The 23,303-nt window shown below is 37.6% G+C and overlaps 2 protein-coding genes across 3 annotated transcripts in view; one reads left to right on the forward strand and one right to left on the reverse strand.

Annotated features, from left to right (window-relative positions):
* HS2ST1 (heparan sulfate 2-O-sulfotransferase 1) overlaps positions 1 to 22,032 on the reverse strand; it is a 180,079-nt gene extending 158,047 nt beyond the window's left edge. Inside the window, exon 1 of the mRNA XM_068965421.1 lies at positions 21,909 to 22,032. Within this exon, the coding sequence (XP_068821522.1) occupies positions 21,909 to 22,032 (124 nt within the window). The remainder of the gene's footprint in view (positions 1 to 21,908) is intronic.
* Positions 22,033 to 22,938: 906 nt separating this feature from the next.
* Positions 22,939 to 23,303, forward strand: part of SELENOF (selenoprotein F) — a 36,623-nt gene continuing 36,258 nt past the window's right edge. Inside the window, exon 1 of one of the 2 annotated variants that reach the window (XM_068964930.1) lies at positions 22,939 to 23,071. In XM_068964930.1, the coding sequence (XP_068821031.1) occupies positions 22,997 to 23,071 (75 nt within the window). In that variant the 5' untranslated portion in view covers positions 22,939 to 22,996. The remainder of the gene's footprint in view (positions 23,072 to 23,303) is intronic. The other variant, XM_068964931.1, reaches the window with a different exon arrangement.

The raw sequence follows: 23,303 nt of genomic DNA on the forward strand, positions 1-23,303 counted from the left end.
CTTTTGATTATCCTGGGAGGAGCTTTTCTACCTTTTGATGTGTTTTTAATAGTCATCATTTTCCAAAATCATATGAGAATTTCAGTTTAATTTTCTCATAGCCAACAACCTTTACCCAAGTGACTGCCAACAACCTTTACCCAAGTGACATCAATTACTCTGAATAGAACATTAAATATAACTTTAAATCTAATTGGGCTTTCTACTATAGCCTACTGAATCTGAAAATAATATGAGAAGTTACCTAAAGAAGTTCTTTAACACGTACCTTTAGTAAGCAGTAATTATTAGAATGATGAATCTTTTTTAGTAATGTTCACACACATAACTTCAAAAATCTGTCAGATTTTGAGACTGAGGGAAAAACGACTAGAATACACACGGTGTATTTACAAAATCCTGTGAAAAAAATAATGCCAGCAGTAAATGGACTAACTGGGATTTTATTCATCTCCCTGAATTATATAAGTTGTGGGGCTGACCAAGAAAACAGTTATTTATCAGCATATATTGTTATTTCTTATAGTTTGACGGAAATAACAATTAACTATTAAAGTTAACTGTTAAGCCTTTTGGTCTTTTGATCAAATCTGATAACCAACGTTCAAAATTTAGGCAGTAACAATGCCAATTTTAAGATGACCGTGGTAAACTCAAAAACATAATTTAAAATATTCATATTAGTGTTATAACTATGACAAGAATTCTGAGGAGCTTAAAAAAATGACAAAAAGCTATTATATTTGAACTGAGTAGGTTCAGAATGAGTTCCTAGAATAGAGTCTTTCAACCTTATCAATCTCATTTGCACAAGAGAATCACATCACTGAGGGAACTGAGGCCCAGGCCACACCCCAAACCAATCAAATGAAACTTGGAAGGGTGGCACCCAGGTATCAGCATTTTTTAATGTTTCCAAGGTAATTCCCACAAGTAATTAAGGTTGAGAACCACAACTCTAAGATTCTAACATTATAAACCTGATTTTGGTACCCCACTAAATCACAAACACACATGATATGGAGCAAAAAAAAACTAAGCAGTCTGCTTTTTTTGTGGTACAACAGACAGGAACTTTTGTGCATATGATCCTGCCGTACTTGAGGTCAAGTGAACTTTCCATCACAAAAACAAACACTGCAAATCCATCAGATTCAAGAGATAAGCCATAGAAGTGGGATGAAAACACTTTTCTATACAACTGATGATTGCACACACCTGCAACTATTCTATACCCTGGAATAAGTGAGAGATGAAACATGTATTTTTCCTAAGGCTTATACACGCCTGTCCTTAACGAAAATAAAAGTCCAAGTGATAATGATGAAAATCCATCCCTATCAGTGAGAAAACGTCATATCTGAAAGCAAACCTCAAGAAGCCCTCCTACACATTTTAAACAGCAAGAAATTTCAATTGAATCTACTTGCATAAACACTTCATAATTTTATATATATATATATATATTTAAAAAACCAACACTTAAGTTTTACATATATTCAGGTACCAACTAGTATTAGAAGGAAAAAACCATATAGAAATTCAAATGCAGTTTCTTCTTTAAAGAAACTATCTTCTACCAGCCCCTACTCTGTTGTATGGTAGACCACATTTATACTGTTCTGACATTTCCTAGACTCCCTAAGAATCAAGCCATCCAACATCTTTGTGAGATGGAAACTAATCAGTTACCCACACATTATTCTCAACTCCTTATTTCTAAGACTGAAAAACTTAACTCATAAGCAGTTACTTAACTGAGCCAAGGTGACTGAGACCAAAAAAAAACAAATCTGAAAACTTGCCAACATTCACTGTTCCGCTGTTCTGTTTTGTCTTACTAATCCACCCCACCTCAGCCAAAAAAAGGGAAGTTATAACATGTGAACATTTATCCCACTGTTTTTCATAACTGGGGTACCACAAAAGCTATGCAGGGAGTCGTCGCTTTCCAAAAAAAAAAAGCCCTGCTGAAAGAGAGCAAGTATAAAGAACTCAATAGGGAAGAGAATGAAAAACTGAAGAGAAATGGACAAGAATTATTCACAGCAACTTAACTGAAAATGATTGATATTTTAACTATTAAGAAAAAAGATTCTCATTAAAAAATTAAGCAACAGTGCACTGATCAAATCTAGAAGATATCCCATTCCCATACAAGTCTATATACACTTTAATTTCAAATTTTCAAGCTGTTTACAGATAAATAAGCACACCCAGTTTCTTATTAACTTAGTGCAGAACTTCTGAAAAAAGAGATGTCTGTACATACAGTCTATCTTTAAAAATAAAACAGAATACACTTTAGACACACTGTTCCACCAATGTACCTTTCATCTGACTAGAAGAAATTAACATACAATCTTACCTTTCCTTCCAGAAGATTTCAGAGTAACAGAAGATTACTGAGCAACAGCTCCGTATAAGGAATACAATGCTAAAATCATTTAACAAGTGACCTAGGTATATGTCAGAGAATGACTGCTGTTTGAGTATACATGTAGAAGAGGTTAACGACAAAAACAAAATGCATTCTTAAAGGATTCACCACATTAAGATCTAGAAGCACAAGTGTGGTATTCACAGCTTCTACCTAATGAAGTATCTGAAATAAATAGAGAAAGACAGAAAAGAAGGTATCAGTGAATGCTAAAGCAGTAGACAAAAGTGCCCAAAGAAAGCAATACAGCTACTAAAACTAACTGATCAGCTCAGATTTGAAAGGGATATATAGGCACAAGCTAACAGGAAAGGCAACCTGACAAGGACAAATATAAGAATGACATAGAATTAAGAAAACTGCTGAAGACTGCAACCATGGTTAAAAATTTAACCCCTTTCCCAGAAATAACATGCTAAAAAAATGTAGAAACTTCCAAAATGTAAAAGAAGACCTGACTAAACAAAGAAATAACTTTCCAGATGGGGAAGTCCAAACATAATTCTATCATTCTAATCATATTATTAATCGTAAGCAGTTTTGCTTATAGTACTGATGCTTTTTTCTTTTACTTAATAAAATGATTCAGAGGTTCAACTGGAATAATAAATAGACATATAAAATAAAGAACCATAAAGGAAGGATTAACCCTAAAAACTAAAAGGCTGTTAAGAACTGAAAGTAGTATAACCCTAACACAAAAATTATTAAGATAAAGCAGTGTAACGATGGCCCGGAAGCATACTATATTCCTTACACCCTTACAAACTTAAAATCCAAAAAGAATGGACCGAAAAATAAAAGCCAACAAATAAGTGAATAAAATTATGTCACAATTTATAAAATATTACTAAGAGTTTCTGGTCTGACATGTAAGTGCTTATAAATCATTACCACCATTCTCACAACAGGAAAAAATCTGAACAAACGGAAAATTAACAATGGTTTTTAGATCTCCACTCACACACGGGTCATTTTCATTTAAGACATATAACTAAAGGCAAAAAACCCAAAAGATAAATGATTCTGACTATCTCAAAACAAAAGTTATTGCATACATAAAAATACTATGAAGCAAATTAAAATGCCAACTACTATCTAGGGAAAATTATGAAAATAGTCTTATTACATTTTTTATAACAAAGCATCTAGGGAGAGCATGAAGGATCGATTGCTTTGAATATAAAATAAATGGGTTTAATTTTATGTACTATACCATGGACTACCAGAAGAATGCTTGGGGGGAAAAAAAGATACCAGCTCTCTTCAAAACTATCTTTAATTTAAGCTTTGGCAATTTCACATTAGACTTTAATATTAATCTAACAGCACTTACTTTAAATCACACATGAATGCTGTAGTTCAGAAATGTCAACTCAATCCACATTTTTCTTATTTAAGCAGCTACATTAATCAACCATAAACAACTTTATCAGATTTTCTTAAATTAAAAACCATCAAAGAAAAAGATTACTTATACATCATAAACAAACTTCTCTTCAAATTATTACATGGTTTCAAATTCTCTGTCAAAATGTAATTAATAATCAATATGTAAAGTTCTACCTTGATGGATTTTACACTGGAAACAAACTTAAATAGTAGTTGGGAGCTTCCCAGTAAGAACAGCATTATTACAAATAATTTCTGCTACAATATCCTGGTCTCAGTTCTCATGACTAGACTCCTAATTTTCCCAAACTGTCCAAAAGAAAATGGGCTAAGAAACCTAAAATGGCAATTAATATTTACACAAATACCTCTCCTACTTCATTCTGCCCTCTTCCCTCATTCTGTATTACATGTACATCTGGAAATCTCCTCAACAATTTTTCAGGACAAGATAAATGAATAATAAATGTGGAAAAAGTGTATAATATAACTCAAATTTAGACAATCAACTGCAAACATTTAACTATATTCAACACTATTTATGTAGGACTTAGTATTCTTATTTAGAATTACCTCTCTTCTAAAAGAACATTTTTAAAAGAGAGTAACACCATATGAGGATAGGGGAAGGTTAGGTGAAATGCAAAAGGTTTATGGAGTTCTTCAATTCTATCATCCTCAATTCGGGATTGGCAAACTCACTAAGAAATAAATTAAGTCTTAAAGGTACAGCTAAAATGTAAGTAAATAGAGCCCCTAACAAATGCAGCATCTCGGTCAAAATATTTTCACTGCCAATTAGCAAAATTAAAAGTCTTATGTTTCATAAACATAAAAGCTACTATTATATGCAAATCAAAAATCACTGCTTATTCATGAACTTGTATATCACAATTTTATATCAAACCTTCAGCAATGTTGACCAATACTTAAGAATAGCATGCTAATGCAAGAAAAAAAGAAAAAGCAATAACATATGATCAAAGAGGTGATTGCACTAGAGTTTGTTTCTCACAACCTCTATCACAAAGGTCTACAAGATTTTCTGATCGCAGAGTGGCAAATAATGTTGACCTCAGTTAAGAAAAAAAAAACCTTTGAAGCTGTGTAGGAGCCAAGAATTCTGTTCTTTGGGATTCTCATAATCCCAGCAATTAGTATAAAACTACAACCTTTTCTATTCTATTCTACATCTGAGTGAAAAGAAAAAAGAAAAAATTGAAATTCCTAAGTTAAAATTAAGGATACAAAACAGGTGTTTTCCCTCTATTTGAGAAGATGACAATGAATCACTGTGGGAAAACTGACAATAAAGGAACTACCACAAAAAACTTCTTCCATAGTGGAAAAATACATTTTTTTTCCTTCACTAGTTTGATCGTTAATGCTTTTCAAAAAGAAAAGTACTTAGAATCTAAGGGGTAATTTTATACATATATGTGCATACACACACACACACACACACACACACACACACACACACACACTGAAATTCCTCTCACAATCCAAATTTAATTAACATTCTTTTTAAAAAAGTACCTTTAAACAGCAAAGTTGGCAAGGATCAGTAAGAAAGAGGGAAGGAAGTCTGGTCATGTTAAAAGGCCAGGGCTTTTCTATAATTTGTATGAAAGTAAACAGACTTATACCTTTAAGAGAAAATAATGATATGAACTGATTGATAGTGATTTTTACTTCATCCTAAGAGAGAAAAGAAATGAACAGCTAAACTGAATGTCAAATCTATAACTCATGTAACATCATCATTTATCTGAACCGTTATCAGACAACTATAATCCTTTGAGATAAGCCTACAGCACGAAGAAATGTAGTCGAAATTACATTCAACCAAAAGACAACATCAAAGAGCAAGCAAATGTATTATCACTATTAATAACAACTTAAATTGTAGTTTTTATAGTTTACAAACCTTTTCATATTCTTTATACCCTTTGAGGATTAACTGTTCTTCCTAGTAACTCTGAGGATAGTAGAATAAGCATCCTTCATATTAAATAAGTTCTATATTTATAAAACACTTAAAATATGCTGAGTACACAATTCGATACAGTAGTTTTAGAGATCATGATGACTTGCCATTGGTAGGGAAAGGGAGAAAACCATATAAGAAACACTGGTTCAAGGGCAAAGCAGGGAAAGATCTAAACAATTTAAAAAAAAAAGACCAAAGGGAAGTGGTCATGTTCAAGACTAGATTATAACTAGTCACAGGCTTAATTAGTCACAGAGTTCCAACCAAGGGCAAAAGAAAAACAGCACATAATGACATCTCATGGATCAGACAGGTTCCTGGACAGATTCATCCCGAGCCAAATAAAACTATCATCACTAACAACTCCCAGGTTCAGAAGCAAAAGTCATACATACCCCTAATTTTCCTCGCTGGGAAACCTATTTTGAGACACTAAAATAGCATCACAAGTTTGCTTTCTTTCTGTTTTAACCTTCAAAACATGAAAAGAAGACATTTATGTTCTAGAGGACAAAAATGAATGGTTTTTATTCTTTCCTCTTCAACAAAATGAAGAAGTTGTCTACAAAAACATACCATAAGATACATCAAGTCAGTCTTTCTAATCAGCTCTTCTTTGGAGGAAACAATTGAACCGAGTTGGTTTTTCGCCAGATTGGGAACATGCAACATTTTATTACAGATATGGGTGTATATGATGAAATTAAAAAATGCTGGCAACTAGAAGCAGCTTTCTAACATTCAAATACAAAATAATCACGAATTTCTCAGTCATATTTAAGAACCACTGTGTCAAAACTGATTGCTGAACTAGTTTCAGTAAGACACAGGCAAAGCTGAAATTACAAATACAAGGTTGAAGGAAGACTTTATTGATTTTATTTAACTCCAACAACTTAATTTACTCAAAGCTCCAATATTCCTCTAAATACCCAAAATATATTTATCACTAAATTTTTAAGATATCGTCCCTTTATGTTACATATCTTAGAAATCTAAAGAACCATAAATAGTCCTAATTAATCACCAAGCTGTTTGGGAAATTAAAAAAAAAAAATAGAGAGAATTTACAACTCTGGTTTTTTGTTTTTTTTTTGATGTGGACCATTTTTAAAGTCTTTATTGAATTTGTTACAATACTGCTCCTGTTTTTTATGTTTTAGATTTTTGGCCCCCCAAAATGTGGAATCTTAGTTCCCCAACAAGGGATTGAACTCATACCAGCTGCATTGGAAGGCGAAGTCTTAACCATTGGACCATCAGTGAAGTCCCACAACTCTCTTTATTGAAGAATTTTTTGAATTATGATTTTAGTTACAATGTTTATGCTGTGCAACTAGCTTTTTTTTTTAAAGACTTTGTTTTTTTTAAGTTACCATTAACTAAAAGTATACTGTAACAAGGTATTATTTTGAAAGCACAATAGCAACAGAAACCTTAATACAAGAGTCATTGTTTAAAGACAAATATGGTGACTGGGATACTAACCTTTCGACTTAATTTACCACGAAAAAGAACTACATTGATCAGTTCATTTCCTATACTCTTTTGCTTCAAAGCATAAAGAGAATATATAACAGGAGGATGTTATCAATGAACCAATAACAGCCCTAAATTACATTCATTAACCAACTCAAGCATAATATATAATTAGAAATAAATATGCCAAGAGCTAGCTAGTCTGCACCTGCATAGCCCTTTGCTTCATTCCATAACCATACTGAGCAAAATTTTAAGGTATTTTCCAACTTAGACAACATATGATGAGTCTCTAAATTCATTTCTGTGTGCTTAACTGTACAAGTCACTTATTTTCAGCTATGTTACAAACTTAAGAAATAAGTAATGGAAACATATAAGGTGCTATGTGATAAGGTGACAATGGATGACTTCTAAATTCTACTGGAATTTAGAAAAATGGGCATTTCTTTCCCTCTAAATCCAGTTTTAAACTGCTACATAAGTACCAAATTGATTTTCAAATTTTCAAACCACTATCTCCCAAAAGGAGAATCCAACAATTTCAATTAAAAGTGGTTGTTGCTTACAGCAGGGGAAGGAGAGCTTGGGAGAAATTGAGAAGATAGCACTGACACATATATGCTACCATGGGTAAAACAGATAGCTGGTGGGAAGCTGTCGGATAGTGCAGGGAGCTCAGCTTGGTGCTCTATGATGATGGGGGGGATTGGGGGTGGAGGCGTGGAAGACAGGCTCAAGAGGGAGGGGATTTATGTATCCTTACAACTGATTCACACTGTTGTACAGCAGAAACTAACATAATAATAACATAACAATAAAGCAGTTTTTCTCCAGTTTAAAAAAAAATGGTTGTCCCTGATATTTTATAGTACCCATAGGGATTTGGTACAACCTAACTACCTTTAGCAAGAATTATTTCATGCAAAGTTGAAAATCTGGTAACTATAATAATAATGTTCATCTTAAGGTAAACTAGGTCCATTTTCTGTTGATGCAACATAATGACCAGGCTTTCCAACTGGTGCTAGTGGTAAAGAATCCTGCTAATGCAGGAGATGTGGGTTTGATCCCTGGGTCAGGAAGGTCCCCTGGAGAAGGAATGGCAACCCACTTCAATATTCTTGCCTGGGTAATCCCATCAACAGTGGAGCCTGGGGGTGCTATAGTTCCTGGGATCACAGAGAGACATGATTGAGCAACTGAGCACACACAATGATTACAGTTACTACTGGCATCAACGTCCCTTAAAATTTCCTTCTCTACTGTTTTGCTTGCAATCGGGGTATTACAACAGGAATACAAAAAAGAAGCCTGTGAAGAGGACTATACATCCACCCACCCCAGCAAGGATATGACCAATTAGTTCCAGAAGCATACTGACAGGAAAAATAGAAAGCTCTTCCAGAGTCAGAGACTTCACTGCCCAGTTTGAAAGAGCCTCCACTGGACTCAGCTGTATCTAAAGGGATGCAGTAAGAACTGGTTTCTTGAAGTTAGAGTAAAATTGATAACAAGCAAAAGAATTAACTGACATCCACTTGAAACTTCAATGGGGATGTGACGAGATCCAGCCATTGTGAATAAGACTTGCCTCTAACTTGGAATAAACAATTTACTAAGGGCCTGTGTGCAATACCATGCTAGAAATTGAGGAAATAGAGAAAAAAAAAAAAAAACATTATTTCACCCTTAAATTTATGGTATTAGTTTTAGTTGTCAAATATAATTCAATTTATCCAACTTTATTACTTTCCCCTAAGTCAACCTAGGGACACACAATCAGAGATAACTAGGCCACCTGGCTTCCATTTCCAGCCAAGATGGAGTAACAGGGGATTTATCCTCCCACCTGAAACAACTGAAATACATAAAATATATAACAAAAGGCTTTCAGACGCTGGTCACTAGACAGGAAATCTGTACAGGATGGGGGTCACTGCAAGAGAGAAAGGAAATGAAGTGAGTCATATGCCTCTCCAAAGAGAGTTTCCAGGCTAGAGTACAGAGAAGGGGATCTCAGAGCCCAAAAGTCTCCCTGAGTTAAGGGGCCAGGATTGGGAGTCCAGGGAGGCCAAGGCAGCTGGCTTATGCTGGGCAGAATACTAAAGACGACAAAGCTGCAAGAAGAGAATTTTCAGCCAAGTACCAATCAGTGCATATGCGTGAAGAAACTAACCGAGGCCACCCAAAAGACACAGGTGGAAAATTTTCTGGGGTTCACTCAAGCAGCATTCCCACTAGCCAGAGTGGGGAAATAAAATACACAGGGTACTGGGTGGAGTACTCTGAAAGGAACTGCAAGCTTACTGCCTCAGTGGTAGGGCAAAGTTAATCATATATTCTGATCCCATCTAACAAACATAAAAGCAACCCTAGAAAGATCAAACTGTTTGTTTCTAGGAAACTTGAATGTGTCCCAAATCAAGGCTTACGAGTATGCTTAAGAATCTGAAGATATCCAACACCTAAATACTAAGCATATAAAAAAGAAGGAAAATATGGTCCACAATGAAGAAAAAAGCAAACCAACAGAAAAATACTGAGAAAAGACACAGATGATAGAATTAGTAAACAACATCAAAAGAGTCATTATAACAATGTCATGTGTTCAACAAAATAAAGTAAAAGCATGTTAAAGAGACAAACAGAAGTTCTTTGTTGCTGTTGTTTTTAAAGATCCAAAATGAACTTCTAGAAATGGAAAAAATAACTGAAATGAAAAATACACTGAATGGAATTAAAAGCAGAATTACATACACCGAAGAAAGGATTGGTGGATTGAAGACAAAAGTAATTTAAAAATACCAAAAAGCAGAAAGACTGGGAAAAATAAGTAAAATGTCATCAAACATTGACAACTAAATATAGACTATATATATATATGTGACTTGAATTTTTGAAGGAAAAGAAGTACATAAAAATTATATTAAGTATTTAATAGTTATGGCCAAATTTTTCCAAATTTAATGAAAATTATAAACGCACAAGTCCAATAAGCTCAACAAACCCAAAGCACAAGAAAAAAATCAAGAAACTACAGCAAGGCTTACCATAATTACTTAAAACCGAGTGAAAATCTTACAGGCAGTCAAAAGAAAAGATATTATGAACAGCTGAACAAAGATAAGAACAATGACAGACTTCTCATCACACAGAATGCAGGCCAAAAGACAATGGAGCAACAGCTTCAAAGTACTGAAAGAAAAAAATGTCAACCTACAATTCTATACCTAACAAAAATTTCTTATAAATATTACGGTAAATACATACCTTTTAGACATACAAAAGCAAAAAGAGTTCATCACCAAGCGGACTTTCAGTAAAAGTAATTTCAAAAGACACCCTTGAGGATGAAGGAAAAGAGTACCAGAGGGAAATCTGCACCTCCACAAAGGAACGGAAAGCATCACTAATGATGCATGTATGAGTAAGTTCTCTAAAAAATGTTTCAATCTTTTTAAAAGATAACTGATTGCTTAAAAATAACAATGTATCATGCTTTGTTGTTGTTCAGTTGCCCAGGCATGTCCAACTCTTTGTGACCCCATGGACTGCAGCATGTCAGGTATCCCTGTCCCTCTGGAGTTTGCCCAAGTTCACGTTCACTGCATCAGTGATGCCATCCAGCCATCTCATCCTCTGACGCCCTCTTCTCCTCCTGCCCTCAATCTTTCCCAGCATCAGGGACTTTTCCAATGAGTCATCTGTTCACATCAGATGACCAAAATACTAGAGCCTCAGACAAAATACTGGTGCTTCAGCATCAGTCCTTCCAGTGAATATTCAGGGTTGATCTCCCTTAAGATTAACAGGTTTGAACTCCTTGCTGTCCAAGGGACTTTCAGGAGGAGTCTTCTCCAGCACCACAGTTCAAAGGCATCAATTTTTTGGCATTCTGCCTTTATGGTCCAGTTCTCACAACCATACGTGACCACTGGGAAGACCATAGCCTTGACTACATGGACCTTAGTCAGCAGAGTAATACCACTGCTTTTCAACACACTGTCTAGGTTTGTCATCACTTTCCTGACAAGAAGCAATCATCTTCTGATTTCATGGCAGCAGTCACCATCTGCAATCATTTTGGAGCCCAAAAGAGGAAATCTTCCACCTTTCTGTCACTACTTCCACCTCTTCCCCTTCTATCTGCCATGTAGTAATGGGGCCAGCGGGTTTCCCTGGTGGCTCAATCAGTAAAGAATCTGCCTGCAATGAGGGAGAGCTGGGTTCAATCCCTGGGTTAGGAAGATTACCTGGAGGAGGGCATGGCAACCCACTCCAGTCTTCTTGCCTGGAGAATCCCCATGGACAGAGGCGCCTGGCAGGCTATAGTCCATGGAATCGCAAAGAGTTGGACACAACTGAGTGACTAAGCAAAAGGGGCCAGATGCATGATCTTAGTTTTTTTTAATATTTAGTCTTAAGCCAGCTCTTTCACTCTCCTCTTTCACTTTCATCAAGAGGCTCTTTAGTTCCTCTTCTCTTTCTGTTATTAAGAGTGGTATCACCAGCATTATCTGAGGTTGCTGATTTTTCTCCCACCTATTTTGATTCCAGCTTGTAACTCTTTCAGCCTAGCATTTCTCATGATGTGCCCAGAATATAGGTTAAACAAACACGGTGACAGCAGATAGCCCTGTCATGCTCCTTTCTCAATCCTGAACCAATTAGTTGTTCCATACTGGGTTCTAACTGCTGCTTCTTTACCCACACACAGGTTTCTCAGTAGACAGGTAAAATGGTCTCGTATTCCCACCTAAGAGCTTTCCACAGTTTGTCATGATCCACATAGTCAAAGGCTTTAGCACAGTCAGAAACAAAGACAGGTATTTTTCTGAAATTTCCATTTTCTCTATAATCCAGTGAATGTTGGCAATTTGATCTCTAGTTCCTCTTCCTTTCCTAAACCCAGCTTGGACATCTGGAAGTTCTCAGTTCACATAACGCTGAAACCTAGCATGCAAGATTTTAAGCATGACCTTACTAGCATGGGAGATGAGTACAACTATCCGATGGTTAGCACATTCTTTGGTACTACCCTTCTTGGGGACTGGGATGAGGATCAACATTTTCCAGTTCTGTGGCCACTGCTGGGTCTTCCAGATTTGCTGACATAAGGAATGCAAAACTTTGATGGCATTATCCTTTAGGGATCTGAATTGTTCTGCAGGAATTTCATCACATGCACTAGCTTTATTAACAGCAGTGCTTCTTAAGGCCCACTTGAGTTTGCACTCCACAATGTCTGGCTTTGGGTAACTAACCACACCATCGTAGTAATTCGGATCATTAAGATCTTTTTTTATATAGTTCTTTTGTGTATTCTTTCCATCTCTTCTTGATTTCTTCAGCGTCTACTAGGTCTCTACCATTTTGATCCTTTATCGTGCCCATCTTTGGGCAGAATGCTCCCCTGAGGTTTTCAATTTTCCTGAAGAGATATCTAGTCTTTCCCCTTTGTTGTTTCATTATTAAGCACTGTTCATTGAAGAAGCCCCTCTTGTCTCTTCCAGCTTTTTTCTGGAACTCTCCATTTAATTGGATGTGCCTTTCCCTCTCTCTCTTGCTTTTCGCTTCTCTTCATTCTTCAGCTACTTGTAAAGCCTCCTCAGATAACCACTTTGCCTTCGTGCGTTTCTTTGGGATGGTTTTGTTAGCCACCTGCTACACAATATTATGGACCTCTGTTTATAGTTCCTCAGGCACACTGTTAATCAGATCTAGTCCCTTGAATCTATTCATTACTGCTACTACAAATTCATCTGGAATTTGATAGAAGTCATACCTGGCTGGCCTAGTGTTTTTCCTGGTTTTCTTTAGTTTAAGCTTGAATTTTGCCATGACAAGCTGATGATCTGAGCTACAGTCAGCTCCAGGTTTCGTTTTTGCTGACTAGTATAAAACTTCTCCATCTTAGGCTACAAAGAACATAACCAATTTTATTTCGGTATTGACCATTTGGTGATGTCCATGTGTACAGTCATCTCTTGTGTTGTATGAAAAAGGATATTTTCTATGACTAGTACATTCTCTTGGCAGACTTCAGTTAAACTTTGCCCTGCTTCATTTTGTTCTCCAAGGACAAACTTGCCTGTTACTCCAGGTGTATCTTGACTTCGTACTTATGCATTCCAGTCCCCAAAGATGAACAGAACATCTTTTCTAGGTGTTAGTTCTAGGAGGTCTTCTAGGTCTTCACAAAACTGATCAACTTCAGCTTCTCTGGCATCAGTGGTATGGGCATAGACTTGGATTACTGTGATTTTGAATGGCTTGCCTTGGAAATGAACTAAGATCATTCTGTTATTTCTGAGGTTGAACCAAGTACTGTTTATTTCGTATTCTTGTTGCTTATGAGAGCTACTCCATCTCATTTATGGGATTCTTGCCCACAGTAGTAGATATAGTGGTCATCTGAATTAAATTCGACCATTCCTATCCATTTTAGTTTGCTGATTCCTAGGATGCTGATGTTTATTCTTATCATCTGTTTGACCACGTCCAATTTTCCTTGAGTCATGGACCTAACATTCCAGGTTCCTATACAATACTGTTCTTTGCAGCATAGGATTTTACTTTTATCACCAGACACATCCACAACTGAGTGTCGTATCTGCTTTGGCCCAGCCGCTTCATTCATTCTGGGGCTATTGGTAATTCTCCTTCGCTCTTCCCCAGTAGTATACTGGACAAATTCAGACCTGGGGGATTCTTGTTTTGGTGTCATATCTTTCTGGCCTTTTATACAGTTCATGCGGTTCTCATGGCAAGTATACTGGGGTGGTTTGTTATTTCCTCCTCCAGTAGATCACATTTAGTCAGAACACTGCACCATGACCCATCCATCCTGGGTGGCCCTGCTTGGCATGGTTCATAGCCTCACGGAGTTACGTAAGCCTCTTCATCACAAGGAGGGATCCATGAAGGGCGGAAAAAGACACAAACAGATTAATATTATACTAAAAGAATGGGAAAGATACACTATGCTAAAACTAATCAAAACTGAAGTGACCAATAACAGACCAAGTAGGTTTCAGAGCAAAGAATATCACTAAGGATAAAGAGCATCATCTCATAATGAAAAAGGGGTTAATCAATCAAGAAGATATGACAGTCCTAACATTCATGCAACTACTCACAGTAGTTCAAAACACATGAAGCAAAAAGTAACAGAACTCTAAAGAGAAATAAACCCACAGTCACCACCAGAGACTTCAAAATCCCTCTCTATATAACTGATGAAAGGAGTAGGCAGAAAGACAATCAAGGATACAGAAGATATGGAAGACTGGAACAACTCGACCTGATAGTTATAGCATACTCCACCCTGTAACAACGGAATATACATTTCTCATGTTCACAAAGAACATTAATCAAGGCAGTTTATATTCTGAGTCACAAAATACTTGAAAGGATTCAAAGGATTCAACTGTGTGCCCCCATCTTCCACAGTACATAGCCACAAATGTTAAAGTGACTGCCAACTGAAAAACCCATTTTCCATTCCCCCCACCACCTTTGCATGGAGATTGTAACTAGTCCTCACCCATGGCTTCCCTGGTGGCTCTGTGGGAAAGAAGCTGTCTGCCAGTGCCGGAGATACAGGTTCCATCCCTGGTGTGCAAAGATCCCTCGGAGAAGGAAATGGCAACCCACTCCAGCATTCTTGCCTGGGAAATCCCATGGACTGAGGAGCCTGGTGGGCCAGTCCATGGGGTCATAATAGAGTCAGACAAGACTCAGCAACTAAAACAACAACAAAACCTCATCAATAGACTGAGGGTAAAAGAGGTCAAAAAAGTTGAGAAAGGGGCACCGCCTCACCTTTCTCTTGCTTCTTCCCCAGGCTGACAGCAGAGAACTCCAAACCAGAGGATGGCATAACTAGTAACAGAAAGTACCCAAGACCTTGAATAACTCATCAAGAGGAAAACCATCCACCAAAATGATCACCTAAAACATGATGGGGAAAAGAGTCATTTACTATGTTTAGCCAATAAAATTGTGGACTTTGTTTTAAAAACAGGTATCATTACTCTAATTCAAGAAGCTTCTAAAGAGCTTTATGCAGAGGAGTGACATGATTTTTTTACATTTCAAAAGGCTCACCAAGCTGTTATATTAAGAATAGTCTGTAGGGAGGCCAAGTGCAGAATCAAACAGACTAGTTAAGACATGGCAGTAATCCAGGGAAGAGACTACAGTATCCTGAATTAGGTGATAAGAGTGGAAGTGCTGAGTAGTCATATTCTAGAAATATTTTGAAAGTAAAGCTAACAAGATATTTCTGAAAAATTAGATGTAGAGTGTGAGGAGAAAAAAAAAAGTCAAGTTAACTAGCAAATGGAAGGACAGAGCTGCTATCAACTGAAATAAAGGTCAGATAAAATTATTGGGGGGTATAGGGGGGTACTGAGGCACTGAACAGAAACATCAGAAGATTCGTTTTGACCACACTGAATTTAAGTCTATTAATTGTTCAAGTGGGCAACTCCAGTACATGAATCTACACAAATCGAATGTTTAGGAAACAAGTCTCAACTAGAAATACATAAGTTGTCAGCACATAGGTCACCAACTAAGGAAGAGTAAAGAGGAGTTTCAAGGACTCAGCCTTTTGGTATTCTTATGTCAAAGGGGTTGAAACGAATGCTAAAAAAGAAGCTAACACAAGAGACAGAGAAATGACCCACTGAGGGGGGAAGAAAGCCGAGAGTATGATATACTGGAAGCCAAGTGAAGAAAATTGGTCAAAAGGAGGAAGTGATCAACTGTGTCAAATTCTGCTGACTGGTCAAGTAAGATGAAGATCAAAAACTGTAGGACTTAGGGAAGTCACTGGTGATTGTGGCAATTAGCAACAGTGAAAATAGACAATTTTTAAGTTTTACTGCTAAGGGAAGCTGAAATATGAAACAGACATTGGCTGAGCAAGAGGAGTCAAGAGAAAAATATCATTTTGTTTTTGGTTGGGAGAAATAATAGCATGTTTACATGCTAATGAGAAGAATCCAGCAGAAAGGGAGCAAATGATGACTACAGGAGAATGAGGGAAAACTTCTGGAACCACACCTTTAAGTAGATGAGGAAACAGGATCAGGTGCACAAGTGGTCCAATAGGCAGTTAATCTATAATTAATAGGCAGAATGACAAAGTACATAAACACAGTTACTAATAGTTGGCCAGATAATTATAAATAACTGGACTATAGTGAACCATGATTATAAAGTCCATCTATAGAAACATCTCTCAAAAGTAGTCATTCTGGAGAGCAGTGTTTGAATATTTATTATTTCAATTCCACTAAGTGCCCAAAAAGCTCTTAGAAGGCTTAGAGAGGTAGAGAGACAGCCTAGTATCACTTTAATTGAAATCAACCATTTCAGTTGACTGACTACTCTATGGCACTAGATATCCTATCTGGGACTAATAAGTGAGACACCAATTAGCAATTCTAGAATAACAGCATTCCAATTAAACTGTTAAGTCCTCTAAACAGTAACTAATGTAAACTTTGCAAACAATTTTATAAGTAGAGAAATCTATCATTCTTGGGAACATTTTATAAGTATGTATGGTTTCAGGTGGGCTTTCCTGATGGCTCAGTGGTAAAGAAACTGCCTGCCAATTGGGAGACATAGTTTCAATGCCTGGATCGGGAAGATCCCCTGGAGAAGAAAATGGCAACCCACTCCAGTATTTTTGCTTGGGAAATCCCATGGACAGAGGAGCCCGGTAGGCTATAGCCCATGCGGTTACAAAGCGTCAGACACAACTTAGCGACTAAACAAAAAAAAACAGGGCACTTGTAAAACCTACCAAATTCCAAAGAGATAAGTCCCAAGCTTGGCCCTGAAAGCTGGTTCATCAGTTAAGGAGAGTTTCAGAACATAAAAGATTAACATACTTTTGACCAATGAAGACAGCTACATAATCCATTCTGAGTTACTGTCTTCACTGAAAACATTAGGTCCTAAAGCATTCACTTATTTAGTGGTCTTACAAGCATATGAACATAAAATATTATTTTAAATACTTAGGTCCTATAAAAAATAAAGTTATCAACCACATAATTCTGATATTTATATAACAAAAATTTCATTGACTGTTCCATCAGTCAAAATTAACAATAGTGTGCTCTTGACATTCAGAAATAACTACTGAGAAAAAGCAACAAATTCTGACAACCAGAGTTCTAACAGCTAAGTAACTAAGCAGTAACCTAAGCAAATTTTCATTTTGACTCCATGTTATTTTCTATACCTCATTAGAAAAATTAAGTTTTATAGATTTTAATACTTTTCTCAATGTAATACCCACATTAATAAGTTTGCAATATAACACCCACATTAATATTAATATGCTTGCATCCTAAATTTAACTCACGAGTTGCATGTTGTAATAAGTTAATATTAAAAACAAAAAACACACTCACTCCATTAAATATAAACCATTTACTGCAAATCAAGTGATTCTTACCATTAAGGGGATAAAAGATATGTATATAATTTCAGGGAATTCATAGATGCCTTAAAGCCTATATATGAGTCCCTAAGACCAAAAGAATCTCTGATTAGTGGGAAATAATGGAGTCCAAAATTTATCCAAGAAATATGAAAACTTAATATGTGACTAAAACAAGAACTGTAACATAGAAAGGACGGAAAAAAAGATGAATTATTAATATAATATTTGCCATAAGTGGCCATTCACTGAGAGAAATTACAATAAACATATGATGCTTTAAAGAGCTAAACATAAACATATAAGCTGTAAAACACTAACAAAATATAGAGAATAATAACATAATCTTGGTTGGGGGAAGACTCCTCAAGCAATGTAAGGCACCTACTTGCCTAAACTGAGAGATTTGACTGCATAAAAATTTTAACCTCCATACACCATAAAGTCAAGGGACAAATGACAGACCTGGAGAAAAACAGATGCAAGACAGATAAATGATTACTACATCTAACATCCTTTTTAAACCCTAAAATTGGTAAGATGAAATACTACCCAACAGACATGAAAATGAACAAGTAAATTATGTTCAACTTAATTAGAAGTCAAGGAAACATAAATTGATACAACATACCATTTCACAGCTTTAGAAAAAAATTAAAAGCTAGCAAAAATTAAAAGCTGACAATATCCTGTACTTGTGTGTATGCTGACAGTACAGATTATTATAACCCTTGGGAAATAAATTTTCAGGGAAGTAACAGATTTTAAAATGTTAAACTACTATATATATATATATATCTTTTGTCTCAGTAATCCCTTATTAGAATTTATCCTACTGAAAATAGTACCAACAAATAAAGAATTAAATAAACTAATATAAGCATGTTTCTTGTAACACTGTTTTATAATACCAAGAAATAAAACAGTTTAAAAAAAAGCATTTAAGGCGGATAAACTGAATGTTCATTATTGACATAATGGCTTAAGAATTTATGACTCATGCATACTGTGGAATGTTATACAGCTATTAGAATAAGTCAAATTTATATTTTTTGACCTGGAAAGATGTCCTGTGACATTAAATGAAAAAAGCAAGATGCAAAGCCAGTATTACGTATACTGTCATTCAATATTCATTGGAAAAAAAAATAACTCTATTATGAGACACTGGTTTTTAGGAATTCCTATTGATATACTTAATGATGTTCAAGGTTTTTTTTAAGCCATAAATGCAAAATGTAATAAATTTGACAACACTTTAAGTCAAAATTCTGTGTGACAGATGACACGACAAAAGTTTCTGAAAAGTGAAAACTGTGTAAGTTTTTCTGATGGCAAAATAAAAATGCTTTTATTGTTTGTGATTTTACACATACAGAAAACGACAATCTTTTTTCTCCCCCGTAGCAAAAGCTATCTATTTCAGTCCTTTCATTAGATAATATAATTATGTTCAGACATTACACTAACCTAATTCCTTGTGTCAGAAATTGAATTTTCTAAGAATGATATTCATTCTTAGCAATAAATGCAATTAAACATTGGTGCTAGTTTAAAAATTCTATTCAAACCACTACATCTTAGTGTAATGTCAATATAAAGTCTCATGCAGCCTGGTATAATTAAAGGGGAACTTGATTTGAAATCAGACATACCTGGGTTCCAATACTGACTTTGCCACTTATTAGGTATGTAGTCAACTTACATAACTTTTGAACTTGTTCCTGCATCTGTAAAAATGGCTTTCTATGGTGTTCTTGGAAGATCAAATAAGAATAGCAAATATGAAAGGGTCTAGTACAGAGTCTGATTGTCAAAATATGTCTCCTTCTGTGTTCCTTTCCTAAGGAAGATTACTGACATCTGCTTTAATACAGGCCGTTTCGTAAGACTTTTTTTAAGTCAAAAGACTGCTGATGTGAAGCTATACATTTTATTTGTTATAATTTTACATCTGGAAAAGAAGATGGCAACCACTCCAGTACTCAGTCCATGGGGTCTCAAAGAGTCAAATATGACTTAGCAACTATCACTCACTCAATTCCACATCTCTATTATTAGCTCCTTCTAGCTTTTTGTACATTGGAGAAGGAAATGGCAACCCACTCCAGTATTCTTGCCTGGAGAATCCCAGGGACAGAGGAGCCTACTGGGCTGCCGTCTATGGGGTCACACAGAGTTGGACACGACTGAAGCGACTTAGCAGCAGCAGCAGCTTTTTGTACGAGGCTCCTTTTCAAGAATTATTTCATTTATTCCATATTTACTATTTCTAACAAAATGTAAGAGTTTCTTTCTTATAAAAAGTCTTAAAGAAACATGTTATCTACCGAGCCACTACCTCTGGCTTCCTACATTTTAAAAATCATTCAGGTTGTGCCTATAGAAAACAATTTAAATTATTATGGGAAAAAATGTTAGACAAGGAAGGAAAATTAAAATTTGAAGTTATCCCAACCCACCGTAATATGTATAAGAAATTCAAAGAGCAATACAACAAAGAATAAATACAAATTTTAATTTAATATAACTTTCAACTTTCTTGAAGAGGAGTCTTTTCTTTCTGTAAAGCTAGATCATTAACCAGACTAGAATATGACCATGAACGCTGCTAATCAGGTACAAACAAAAAGAGTATATTGGCCAACCTTGAAAATTTAAAGTGAATATTTTTCCATCGTATACTATACATATTAATAAAATCATAGAAAATAAATTTGATATCTGTTCAAAATTATACAGGGCAAGTTTTACCTTAGAGTTGAAGAGTGGAATTATCCCTATCTTCAAATTTATTTGCACTTGTTAATTTATTTGATGTTCTTTGATAAACTGCACTTTAAAATTGTCTCCAGTGCTTTTTTCAAAGTATCAAAATTGCAAATGGCTAGCTACTATTTGTAATATTACACTTATTTTCTGATAGATTTTTCCAAAACATTAATCATCACAGCAGCATACGTTACTTCTGAGTCTAAATTATAAAGCTCCTATTTTATCCTTTGCATTTCGAAACTTATTTCAAAGGATGTGGCAGTTAAAGTGTATAAAATACACTTACTAAACATTATTTTCCACATCCAAATTACAGCCTCTTGGGCTGATTTTTAGTGCCATGTACATATCAAAATGTATTGCTGACATTCTTTTAACACTCCCTCCCCATTCACTCTTCCCAAATGCCACAGTTCCTTACTGCTCTGGAAAGTACTTATCTGTGCATTCGTCTGGTCTTTCACAACAGCACACTCCAACATTTTGTACTTCAGATCACTCCCCCAATTAAAGTAACAACTGTTAACTCTTTAAGGTACTTAGCCATACGGCAAACTTGCTGCACGCTTCCTTTCGTTAACTTTAAATCTCATTATAGCAATTCCCCCTCAACGTTTCCTCCCCTTCTAAATTCACTACACCAACATTGCCGCGAAGCAACATGCACATACAACTCCTTTCTTAAGCTCAAAATACCAGTTTAGCGCCACTAAAAAAGAATTTAAATGCCTGGTTACCTCGTTTCAGAACCTCTTGGGAGCTTTTTATTTGCTTTCCTGTCCTACCTGGACAGTCTATTTCTCTCGTCAGTTGCGCGGTCCCTTGCTGCCCCCAGCACGAGTGCAACTCACTACAATGTATTTCTTTTACACACCATCATTCCAGTATCTCCCCTCCATTTCAGCCCATCTGTCCCTTCGCGAACCTCCCCATTCCCAAAAGATTCAGTATCCAGGTGCCCACATCTCAAATTAGAAAACCCCTTGCCTGACACTGCTGGAGCTTTCAGTATGACTTCCAAGAGAACAGGCAAGCCTGACCGTTACGGTCTCCTCCAACTGTCAGTACTGACTCCCCAACGAATTTGATATTCTCTTGCTTTCTCCCCGTGAAATGCTTAGTTCAGGGTATCCCTTTGGCTCGGGAAAGTCCAACCTTGCAACCTCTGCCCCTTGACCTCGTGAGCCCAGCATACCACCCAAGCTTAATTCACACCAAATGAATTCGGCTTGTGTTCTCTCAGCCTCCAGCCTCCAAGCCAGATATCAGGTTAGATAAACGCCCACTTGCTCGGCTTGCAGTGCCTCCCCAGCCTGGCCCCTTCCACACACCACTCAGCCCGGAGTGACCCGGCTCCTCACCTAGCTTCGACCGGGACTCCTCCAGTTTCTGGATCTGGTTCTCCAAGAAGAGCATCGCCACCGCGAAGGCCACCACCGCCAGCAGCTGCAACTTGGGCGGCATCATAATCCTGAGGAGCCCCATGAAACCCGCTGCTCGGGATCAAGACATACCGCGGGGGGCGGGGATCGGGGCCCCGGGGGCGAGGGAGACGCCGGGAGGAGCCCACGGAGCCGGGAGAAAGGCAAGAAGAGCGCGACAGCGAGAGAACCACCGCAGCGACCCCCCTTCTCGCGTCCCCAGTCCCCCGCCCCCAGGCGCCAGCAGCAACACCGCCGGTGCCCGCTTCTCCTCGACCGACTCCACGGCCGACTCCCTCCAAAAGCCCGTGCAGCAAACACAGAGCGAAGCAGCTGCCGGGCTCTCGCCTCCTTCTACTGCCTCAGTCCCCGACCCCCGCGCCCGCCTGCCTAACCGCCTCCTTCTCTTCCTTCCTTCCCTCCCTCCTTCGCTCGCGGCCGCGCGCTTCTCCGCCAGCGCTGCGGCTGCGGCTGCGCCGCCCTCGGCCCCGCCCCTTACCCATCCCTCTCCGCCTCCACGCGCACGCCTCCACGTACGCTGCTCGGCAACCAGAGGCTCCGCCCTCTACTCCCTTTCGGTTGAGCTTATTGGACCGAAGAACTCCAGCGCTTCGCTTTGGGTGCGTGTCACGGTTGGTTCCCTTTGCCGTAGGTGTCAACCAAATCGGCATTCGATTGGGTTAACTTGGAAAAGGAGGCAGGCCGAAACTGGCGAAGGCGGGGCTTCTTGACTGCTTAAGGAAATGTCGTGAATGAAAAGAAGGAGCCCGGGAAGCACAGATTTGAGGAGTTTAGGGAGATGCCTGATGTGAGTTATCGAAAGGACCCAGTGACTTCATATTTACATCAAGTGTAAAGTTTTTGCTCACCTTTAAGCTTACATATGCCCGTAGTTAATGCCCGTCTCCTCAGAATAAGAGACTTGATGGCAGCGGCCTTTAGCTGTCTGTTTTGGATCAGGCACTGGAGTAGACGCCCCTAGCAGAGGGGTCTTCTGGGCAGCCGGAGACCTACGGAAGGTGGCAGAGATGGCGGGCCGGCCGGATGGATGCCTTGGCCCGGCGTTTGGGCTACGACTGCTGCTGGCGACCGTGCTTCAAACGGTGAGTGGAGGTCACCTCTGCTGCAGCCCCAGGGCGAGCGACAGGGATTGCGCTAAGGAAGACGGAATATTCGGTCGCTTCTGGGAAACACAGCTGAAACGGGTGGGCTCCCCCAGCGGTTGCTGCTGCTGGCGTGCGACGTGGCTTTATTCCGCGTTTGAAGATTATCTTTCCCCGCCCTGGGTTTCTAGCAGTTCCTTCTTCTGACCTGAGACTTTCTTGAATACAGTTT

Source organism: Capricornis sumatraensis, chromosome 2 (genome assembly GCF_032405125.1).
Source record: "Capricornis sumatraensis isolate serow.1 chromosome 2, serow.2, whole genome shotgun sequence".
Classification (NCBI taxonomy): domain Eukaryota; kingdom Metazoa; phylum Chordata; class Mammalia; order Artiodactyla; family Bovidae; genus Capricornis; species Capricornis sumatraensis.